This window comes from Corvus brachyrhynchos, unplaced genomic scaffold (assembly GCF_000691975.1).
Source record: "Corvus brachyrhynchos isolate BGI_N302 unplaced genomic scaffold, ASM69197v1 scaffold175, whole genome shotgun sequence".
Lineage (NCBI taxonomy): Eukaryota > Metazoa > Chordata > Aves > Passeriformes > Corvidae > Corvus > Corvus brachyrhynchos.
The window spans coordinates 6,564,462-6,575,504 of record NW_008238448.1 but is presented as its reverse complement, the minus strand read 5'-3'; the positions used below and the strand labels follow the sequence as shown (position 1 = coordinate 6,575,504).

The 11,043-nt window shown below is 39.0% G+C and overlaps 1 protein-coding gene across 1 annotated transcript in view; it reads left to right on the top strand.

The window, feature by feature from the left end:
- The window catches only part of TIGD4 (tigger transposable element derived 4), a 4,750-nt gene extending 1,948 nt beyond the window's left edge, over positions 1–2,802 (top strand). Inside the window, exon 2 of the mRNA XM_008635713.2 lies at positions 38–2,802. Coding sequence (XP_008633935.1) covers positions 38–1,536 — 1,499 coding nt within the window. The 3' untranslated portion in view covers positions 1,537–2,802. The remainder of the gene's footprint in view (positions 1–37) is intronic.
- Positions 2,803–11,043: the final 8,241 nt, after the last annotated feature.

Here is an 11,043-nt window from a genome sequence, read left to right as displayed (position 1 = left end):
CTCGGTGCCATGGCAGAGGCTCTGCCCGAACCCTGAGTGAGGAGGAAGAAAAGCATATCTATCGAGGAAAAAATTGACATCATAAGCGCTGTGGAGAGCGGCAAGAAGAAGGCGGACATTGCAGCCAAGTATGGCATCAAGAGGAATTCCCTGTCTTCGATTATGAAGAATAAGGAAAAAGTTTTGGAAGCCTTTGAAACTTTACGGTTTGATCCTAAAAGGAAGAGACTGAGGACTGCTTTTTATGCCGACCTGGAGGAGGCATTGATGAAGTGGTACAGAATTGCACAGTGCTTGAATGTGCCGGTCAATGGCCCTATGTTGCGCCTCAAGGCGAATGATTTTGCCCAGAAGCTTGGACACAGTGATTTTAAATGCAGCAATGGCTGGCTCGATCGTTTCAAGTCGAGGTATGGTTTAGTTTTCAGAGCTCAGCCTGTAGAAGCAGCTGCTACTGCTACAGTGGATGCTCCAACTCTTTGGTACCAAAATGTGCTTCCTTATTATTTAAATGATTATCAGCCGAAAAATGTGTTTTATATACAGGAGACTGGGCTGTTGTATCAGATGTTACCACATAACACGTTTGCTTTTAAAGGGGAAACTTGTTCTGTAGGTAAACAAAGCAAAGAGAGGATCACTGTAGTGGTGGGTACAAATATGGATGGCTCTGAGAAACTCCCACTGCTTGTTATAGGAAAAAACAAAAGCCCACGCTCTTTCAAAGATGTGAAATTGCTGCCAGTGGATTATGAAGCAAATGATAGGGTGTGCATGACTTCAGGAATCTTTGAACAGTGGATGCATAAACTTGACGACAGATTTCAAGCACAGCAGCGCCGAGTGGTGGTTCTTGTTGATTCTCTCCCAGCTCACACAGAAGTAAAGAACCTGAAGTCTGTCAAATTAGTGTTCTTTCCTCCAGACTCTTCTTCATGTATACCTATGAAAGAAAGGATTATCAGAAGTCTGAAGGTTAAATACAGGCACTGTCTTATCAAAAGATTTGTTGACTCTGTAGAAAGCAATAAAGAGTTTATGCTGACCCTTCTTGAGGCAATTGAGATGTTGTACCTGTGCTGGAGGGAAGTAACACCAGAGACTATTGTAAAAAGTTACAATGGAGCAACTTTCAAATTAGAAACTGAGACAAATGATAAGGACAATGAGGTTGAAAGTGATTTTGATTTGATTGCACATGCACGGGCAGCTGGAGTAGAGTTTCCAGAAGGTTTGTCTTTGGAAGAATATGCAGCTCTAGATGATGGCTTAGTAACTTATGAAGTGCCCACAAATAATGAAAGGATGTGTGCCAAAGAAAGCGCATCAGATAAAGCTGAGACATTTGTTGGTGATGAAGATAAGGATGAAGGTGATCGACTTCAGGGAGCTGAACAGCCTTTACCATCCAAAAATGAGGCTTTGAGTGCTTTAGATACGCTTAGAAAGTTTCTCAGAAGTCAAGACACAGATGATTCTCTTTACGATTCCCTAGCTGACTTGGAGAATTTTATTCAACATGTAGCATGTGAATAGATATTTTAGTAAAGTGGGAAAGCATGTAATTGGAAAAAAAAAGAAATTATATAAGCAAAAAAGATAGGCATTTAATAACAAGCATTGCTGAAATGTTCTCTGGTATATTTTGCTCAGGTGCCTAGATGTATGTAACAAAATAATGAAAAAGGGCTGTGAACTGAAATTTTCCACAAAATCAGGAGCAAATAACACATTTGAGGTGTAGAGAGGGAGTAAGCTGAACCCTTAAAATGCTAACTCTAGTAAGTACAGTGGAGGCAAAAGAAATTCTTTGAGCAGTTCGGTGCACTCAGAATAAACTGTTGACTGCTTTGAATTCTTTCTTCAAGGAGAGACTAGCACTGCTATACATCAATACACCAGTGGTTTTGGGGTTTTGTCAATGGAGTAGAAAATATTTATCACCCTGGTGCTTTTGATACATAAACACAGAATTTAATAACACAGAAAATACATGCTTAAATTCTGAGAAGTAAGGCATTTTAAAAATAAATATTTTTCACCCTTCATCAGGAATTCTGGCCATCATTTACTCTTGCAGCAGATGATGAACAGCAGAAAGTTACTACAGCTTTGGATGTGTTGTTTTGTTTTCTTAAAACAGCTCATGTGTGGCTTCACTCGAATGGCATAATCATTTATCCAAGAGTCAAAAGACAAACAAACCTTTACTTAGTCTCTGAGGAGGTCAAAAAGGAAGGTTATTCTTTCGCTTTCCACCTTTTTGGTGCATGGATTTGATGTAGGTCTTTCTGTGCAGCTCCGTGTATTTCTACAGTAAATTCAGAAAAAAAAATCAGTATCTACACTAAAAACCTCACTGAGCTGTTGTTTTATTTTCAATACTTGGAGGCTTTGCTGTAGGATTCAATGCACTAATGTGGTTTATCACTACAAGTCCCATTAACAGGGCTGCTGCTTGCATGATTGCAGTGTGAAGTTGTGTAAATTGCAGTACGTTTACATGTCTTCGAGTATGCATTTCAAACAGAGTAATCATATCAGAGCCAAAACCCACCGTGTATATGACCTTGTGGATTTTTTCAAAACCTGTTTTAAATCGTTTCCATTCTATCAATTTAATTTTTTTCAGAAGTTAGAGATATTAATTTTTCTAATTTAGAGGAAGAAGAAAATATTTTATGGATGCCCTTTAGGCAACTTGTGTAATAAAGAATCTATTATGCTGTGTATAATTAAACCATGAGAAAAAAATCGCATGCATATGTGAATCTATGGTTTTAAATAAATAGTTTGGCTAAAGCTTTGTTTACTGTTTTTTTCTGTAGGACAGTTTATGCATTTATGAAATAATTGCAGAAAATTTATCAAATTGTTGGAAGGTGGCAAAAATATTAGGGTGATTTGTTGAAAAAATGCTTATAGCTGTATGAATGTTTTACTAGACCCCTTACCAAAAAAACCCGACAAACTTCTGGTTTCTTGTTGTGAAATATCTGATGTGAATTCCATCCAAAGGATATTCTGATTAAATAAAAAAATTCTGTTGAAATCCCAATAAATAAATTCCTACATGGAGATTTATAGATTCTGTGAGAAAGGTACTCCTCTGAATTATCTCTTCTAGGTATTTATTACTTTAAAATACAGATGCACGGTCTTTTAAATTAAGAAACTCTGTCACATTTGACTTGCTTAATACTTTAGAACAAGCTTATGAAAAGTACTTTCTATTCTGATTAAGCTTATTTGAAGTTCATATTAGTCCCACAGAGATCTGTAGATAATTTTACTGTAGTAATCTTTTGATTTGAAATCTATTTCTTTGCAACAGCTTCTCCTGCTAAAGGGAAGTTTAGGGAAAAGTTGCTCTTATCCATATACTAAATGTGGAATTTGTTATGATTTGACTCCACGAGGCCCTCACTGGCCCGGGTTCTGGATAAAGACTCTGTGTTTCCTTCTGAGAGAATTCAGAGTGTTAAAGTGATGGATCTGAATGAGAAAGACAAGCGGCAAATCTTGGTTAAACAAGAGTTCACTCCACAAGAAGTGTAGTTTTTGCAAGAAGAGGCTTAGAAAATCAGGAGATGGGAAATAACGTAGTTAGCTGGAAAGGAAGGAAGTGAATTACTGACTGTTGTCATACTCCCTCATGAAAACAACAGGAAGGATTTACTAATTTGGCCTGGACTTTGAAGGTGAGTTGTGGAACTTGCTTTAAAAAACATACATCGAAATCCTGTACCTTTAGAGAATATATGACTTTTTCCTAGCCTCTTAGTTCATTTTGAGAAACCAAGATAAAATGCACTCACTGAAACTGGTTCTGTGAGACAGATACTATATTCTAACACTGTAGCTTTCAAAATTATTTAGGAGCCCAAACATTTCTCCTCGCTCGGATTTTGGTCACATTTATAGTGCGAGAACGTGAAATCCATTCTGAAGTTGTTGCTGTTTCAGGTGTTTGTCACAGGGAGATGCGGACTCCCAGATCCAAAGTGCTAATACTGAAAAAGGAAGCGGTGCTCTGTGTAAATGTCAGTTTAGCCTGTGCACACAGTTTGAGCTGGAGATTTCTTTACATTGTCTGGGTAAACCACCAGGACACTGCCTTTTTACATCTGGGGTGGTATCTTTTGGAGGGAGAGGAAGAATATGGCTTTAGATTGCATCATATTTAAAATGAAGAACCTTTTCTACAAAAGGCAGGTAACTAAGGCTGTCATTTGCTTTAATACTTTAATAGTAGTATGGACAACTATGTGCATTTTCTCTGTAGCTTTTCTACTTCATGCTGTGGTTAGATAGTGATTAGGTTCTTCAGTGTCAAGTCAGTGAGGTTGCTTTCAGTTACCCAAAAGTGACTTCTTGAAGTGGGAACTGAAAATATGAAGTTTTAAAAATATACCTGATTTCTATACAAGGCCAAAATACAAAAAATTATTTGGAAAAGATGTTTGATATAATCAAAAGCGTCCTCAGATTACTTCTTCAGACAAGTAATATGTGAAATAAGTATACTCTTCAAATGGCACAGGTTTTTGAAAACTGTAAGAAATATTACTGTGGGTTTTTTTGTTTGTGTGTTACTATGTGTGCAGTTTTGGATATCTTTCAGGTCTATAAAACTACATCTTCCTTTAAAACTGTTGCTGAAAGGAAGATCGCTCACCCCTAATGGTAGAAGGAAATAACAACTTTTTGCATCCTGAGGCAAAAACGGAAGAGAGGAGGCAGTCAGGGATTTATAGGAGGGCTATCCATGTGTGCCTGTATATCCAAGATTTGTGACATTTTGATAGCTGAACAATCAAGGGAGTAAATGAGTCTATGGTTTCACACTATTATGCAATTCTTGAGAATAATACCTGCAAACACACAGAATCTTAAAATTTAGAGATTTTAAATTTTAGGTGCAATATTTTTGTAAACTTAAATTAAATTAAAACATTAGAATATTAGCAAAATACCTTCAAGATTTTTTTGGTGGCTGTGTTTATTGAAATGGTAGAGTAATATTGGCCTACTCAGGACTTAACGAAAATGTATGGTGACTGGGCAACCATGGAATGTAATGACAGTGTTTCACATTATTTTATTCCTTTAAGATCAATAAAAGCTGGTGCTTCCTATTTTTGGGAGGCATTGGTTAAATGAAGAGTTTGCAAAGTTCTCATTGGGAAGTGGATGATGCTGGGGCCAGAGAAGAGTTTTTATATTTATGCAAGGAAGTCAGTATGTGTATCTAGATGTTTTAATATCCCTATTTTGGGGGATCCTTCCTTGAAAATCAGATACAAGCCCAGTCAATTAATAAGCAAACAAATCTAACTGAAATTTTTGCACTGGGATGAGTGACAGCATACTTCTGTCAATACATTCATTAACAACAGAAAAAAATCTTTGCAACAGATGAAAATATAACAACCTTATGTTTGTCAGCCTGTTTTTACACACAGCCTTTATGCTGGTAAAGCACTGTGGTATAGATATGTGTTGCCCTTTTGCTGATACAACTGCACTGTGGTATAACCACATCATTGGTTTTTAGAAACAGGAATTCAGGTGTAGCTCATTTCCCTTCTTGCTAGCCCAGTTACTCCATTTGAACTGTATTTTCTCCTTTCAAAGGTAGCTGTTTAACCACATTGTTCGAGTTAAAACCATGCAACATCCGGGTTAAAGCAGAGTGGGAAAGCCAGTAGTGTCTTGCCAACTTATTCATAGCTGTGTCACCTCTGTTCTTTGAGCAGAATGGAAAAGTGTTAATTGCAAATTAGTGTGATCAGTAAAGTGAACAAATAGCACACTGAATTACCAAATCTGTTGAGTGAGAAGGTGCCATATTTTTGAAAATTTTTTAAATGGCTCTTTGTGTTTTAGAATATTTCAGCTGAAAGTCACGTTCTTCCTAAGCTTTCATGTCATGCTATCTCTGTCACAGTGTTCCAGCCTTGTGCATGAACAGCACCAAGGGGAACAGGTCACTCCCCTCAGCACACAGGTAGCTACAACCCATGTGAGTTGTCAGCCTGCCCACAGGTTGGCGGCTGTGTCACTGGGGAGGTGAGCTCCAGAGCTGGTTTGCATCCTCCCCTTCCACGCCTGTGTTGCTTTGTGCGCTGTACCAGCGCTTGGCTGTAATCACCAAGGTACTGACTCATCTGTCTGAGAAAGTTGTGGTCCAATGGGATGGTGCAACCTCACCCCAAATGCCAAATGAAATAATTCATGGTTTATTGTTTGAAGACGGCGGGACTCAGGATTGCTGAGGAGGGCATTAAGATGTCTCAGCTCTCCTGGCCCCTGCTCAGTAGCAAAGCTGAAAGAGAAGTTCTTGCTCTGGAGAAGTTCTTACAAAACACTCGCTATTCAAGAATTACTTCGACATGTGATAACTAGTTGTTGGTTTTCTCATCTGAAGTCATCCACTTCTCTTGAGAGATGTGCTGTGAGGCTGCCTCTGTATCGTGTATACAAGGAGACACCCTACTGAAAGCGCTGCTTTTCTTCTAGCAGCTTTGGTGCTTCTTGTTTCTAGCCTGTATAAATGACACGATATGAGACTTTGCTATTCAAAATTCTATTTCTTTCCCCTTCCACCTTTTTTCATCCATTGCCCTTATAATTTTATATTCATTGATATCCTGACAATTCTAGTGTTAACGTTAGGATTGTTGGCCCAACATTCTGGCAAGCTGCTTTCCTCCTTACTCTCCCTATTTCTAATATTATCTTTTGCAGGTCATATTTTTGAATCATCTCATGTAACAGCCAGTATCACCCTCTTGGTACACATCCTCGTGATCTCTGGCCCTAATTTTTCCAGTGCTGTATTTAGTGCCTTTCCCAAATTCTTGCTTCATTTAGCTGAGAACATTTAGTATGTCTTTTTGTCTTTTCCTTTTGTAGAAGAGGGTGACCAGTGCTTTTTCCAGCAGTCCCCCAGGATGTCCAAGAGAACTGGTAACAAAACACATAATCTCTCTCTCCTTTCAGGTGTCTCCATTTTCTCTTTCTGTCAGTGCCCCCTTCTTACCTGTTCTTTCAAAACTCTCAATTTGACATTTAGTATCTTTGTTTAAACCGCTCCTATTTCTCTTTCATCTCTTACCCCTACCTGCCTGTATAGCATCTTTGCCACACTTCACTTTTACATTTCCATTTCTAAATATCATATCCCTACCCTTAGCTCTTCGGATCTTTCTTCTCTCCTCTTTTACTGGCCCCATCTAATATTTAAACTACATTTCACACTCCCTTGTCCTCCTTTCTATGACTTCATGTCCAGTTCTCTCCTCCAAAAACAAATACTTAACTCTCTCTGCACACAACCAGCTTTTTTATTTTCTATCTTACTTGGCATGTCTCCATGATATTCTTCCATCAAAGATTATGTAATGATTAAAAGTATGTTATCATCCCTAAATTTACCTCTTTGCATTTTATTTTTTCTCCCATCTTAGTAATTTCAAGTCTTGCCTTTGTTTGAACCTTTCTTTTGCACTCCTGATCACCAGCATGAATTTTATTAGTTTTTTTTTAACCTTGTAAAAAAATAAACTCACAAACAAAACCTGCACAAAGACGGAGTTTGGGACTGCTTGTTTACACAGCTAACTGTGTTACAATGTTACATTAAAAAGTCAGATTGAAAGCCAGCTCAGACATTAGCTAATTTCTATCAAGGATTTTATTTGAACCTACGTCTTTTGTTGTTTATTTTGCTCTTTGCTATTTCAATAGCTGTTTGTGAGACTTCAGATATTTATGCCCAGTTCTGCTTCGTAGCCAGCCCATATGGCCTGAGATCATGGAGAAAGGCAAGAAGAACATAAAAAAAGAGGAGTTAAAAAAGGCAAGGTCCTGGTCTATTGAGATTCCCCTGCAGGAGGTCAACGAGAATTTTAAGTCAGGTTAAGCAGAACTTTTTATTCCAAATCAATATCAAGAGTCCTCTGTAAGTCTATATCCATATATACATGAGCTCACAGAAATTATTATGAGAGGTAACACCACAAGTTCTCTGAATTCTGGATGGCAAGAAATGGCCACCCACAATTCAGCACCACTTCAAAATTGACACAAGTTTGCATTTGGTTTTTTTTTCCCAGAACTAATGACACATGATCTGTGTAAACGGTCTGTCACTGCCCTGCCCAGGACTCGTCCACATTCAGTAAACAAATAAGACATTTGCCTAGAGACAAGGCAAGGCTGAAACAGCATTTCTGTGTAAGAAGTGTTTCTGCAGAGTCTAGAAGTTGCAGTAAGAGTCAGATGAGCTTGAAAATTGACATGGCTTTTCAGAAGTTAACCAAGAGACACTTTGTAATAGGGACTTGGGATCTGAATTAGAGATACTTATTATGTGCTGTTACCAACAACTGCTGAACTATTTTTGAAAAGCTGGCTCGATGGATATCAATTTTACTGCTCTGAGAAAAAGTGGCTCTGAGTATTACATGTATACTCAACACACAGCACAGACAAACATTACAATTCAAATTCTAGTAGAGACAAACCCTTAATTCCCCGTGAGAGCTGAGGGTGGCCAGACTCAGTGCATGATACAGTGAGTGCCCGCAGAGAAGCAGGAGCAGATGTGGCAAATGTTGTAGACATGCAACAGCAAGGCAGAAATACAAGTACGGGCAGACAGAGCTACAGGCTCTTGGCTCTGCTTGTTAAATAAATACAAAGAGCCATCCAATGCCCCATTAGGAGGCTTTCCCTCCATGTCCTATTACCAACCCAATTTTTTCAAAAAGCAACAGAAATTCTCTTAGGAACCAAAAGAAATTCAGGGTTTGATAATTTCTTGCCAAGTTGGCAATGTTGTTCTTCATACCCTTGCACTGTGTAGAAGTTGACAACACAAACCCAAACCAGAAAAGGTAAAGCTGAAGTAAATGTGTAATAAAATTTGTACATTTTTGTGTCCCATTCTCACCTGGCCTTCACTCATCCCATGTAGATTTAGGTGCCCTAAATCATACAACACCTTCAAAGCTTTGTCAAAGTCTACTCTGTCGCCAACAGTTTACCCACCAGAGCTAACAGGAGAGCATTTGGCAAACAATGTTTGGGTGGCTAAAAATCATCTTGCAATTTCGTGTTAAATATTCATGGTTAAATAGCTTTAGTAAAATAACTTGATCGTTCCCTAACAATATCTACACCGTTATCCATACCCAGCCAAAATGCACATGTGCAACTCCAAACCTGCATTCCTTCTGAAATGCCTACATCTGCAGTGATGATCTGTTGAGGACTAATGCTGGGATGGCAGATAGCATCCTGGACAATGAGATTATATGAAATTTACATTCACGTAAGATTCCTAAGGGATTACTTGGAATGGGGATTAGGTACCTTTATGAATTTAAAACTTCCTTTGGATTTCTTCATCCTCTCACCTCATCTCACAGGGGAAGAACCCAGTGGCTTGCACTGGTGCAGCCTCACAAAGGGGATCATTTTGAACAGTGTTCTTTGGGGGGAGCTCTGCTAGTGTTCAAAAGCATATTGGTCTGCAAGGATTAGGAAGAAATTTTGCAGCGTGTGGAAAACAACCCATAGGATCCAGCCAGTGGGAGGTTTAACTGCTGCTCTGCCTCCCAAGTGGGCTGAGCCAGCCTCTTACGAGGATGCTGACTCCTCAGGCAAGGCACATATTTGTGAGATTACATCTTCCAAAAGCAGTAATGCAGGTACTGATTTGCTTTTAATTCATCCTTCTCTCTTCTTCCTGTCTGCCATTCCAGCTCCTCAGAGATTAAAAATTCCCTGTCAGCCGCCTGCCTGATCTGATCAGTCCCCCGGTTTGGAAACCTGGGATGGTTCTGTGCCTAATTTACAGGCTTTAAATATAAAGCCTATATTTGGTGGGCATATTTTTTGGGTTTTGTTTGGGGGTTTTTTTTGAGTATCAGATACTTGCATTCTCTGAAAGCATTTCCAGCTGTAATGTGAAAAGAATGAGTCGTGAACCTCAAATGAACTCCACGTTTCTCTCTGTGTCGAGATACAGTTATAAGAATTTAAACCATGCTGAGATATGCCCTTATTGACATTCAAGAAGGGTGTAGATGCAGGCTAGGTGTGGATTGACCTTTGCAGACATGGTAGAAGGCATAAAGCTTCACAAGTACTCAGAACCAAAATGGATTAAGAGAGGAATTATACATTCACTTCCATGAAGTGCCTATTTCCTATAGGATCATATCTACAATTCTTTCCATCAGGGGTTTCATTAGCAGTCATTAGTTAGGACTGACCTCTTTTATTCTTGCTGCATCTGCCTGTAACTGGCTGAATTCCAGTTCTCATAGAATTTCAGTATTGCTTGCCTCGTGCTAAGGGTACACCTAAGGTAAACCTGTACATTCTGACAGAAGATCAAGCTTCAGAGAGCAGGATACAGGCAAGGTAGCAGCCTGTCAGAAACACGATCTTCTCACTTCAGACCACACTTGATGCACCTACACTTTGGCACAGGAGTGTGACTGCGGATGCATAGAAAAGGAGCCACAGGAGTTAAGGGGTATCAGTCTGGGCACTGCTATTAGGATGTGTAATTGGGCTGCTAGTATATCTACTGCAGTATATTTCACTGTCACAGCTCTCTACAGCAATGAAGTAAATATTTAATGAAGTTATGCCATCCTGTACTGCCATCACAGATACTGGTCAAAATGTGGATCCACCTGAAAATATGCTACAGTACATCCAACACAGCTGTTTGATAAGGATTTCTCCCCATACCAGACTCAATCAGAAGGCAAAATTTATGATTTTTTTTTCAGGTAGTCTTGCAGCACTACAGTCAGCTATACTGAACTGAAAGTTAGATTTAAACACAGGGTGTTGAGAGGCAGTGCTTTCTGCCACAAATGCCCTCAGCATATCCCTCCCTGGGTTGTGACTGATGGTATTTTGGATGCATATCACCAAAAAATACTATCACCTGTGTGAAGACCTGGTCAGTGGTTAAATACACCATGTGTTGAGACAGGGTATTATTTTCAGAGAAAT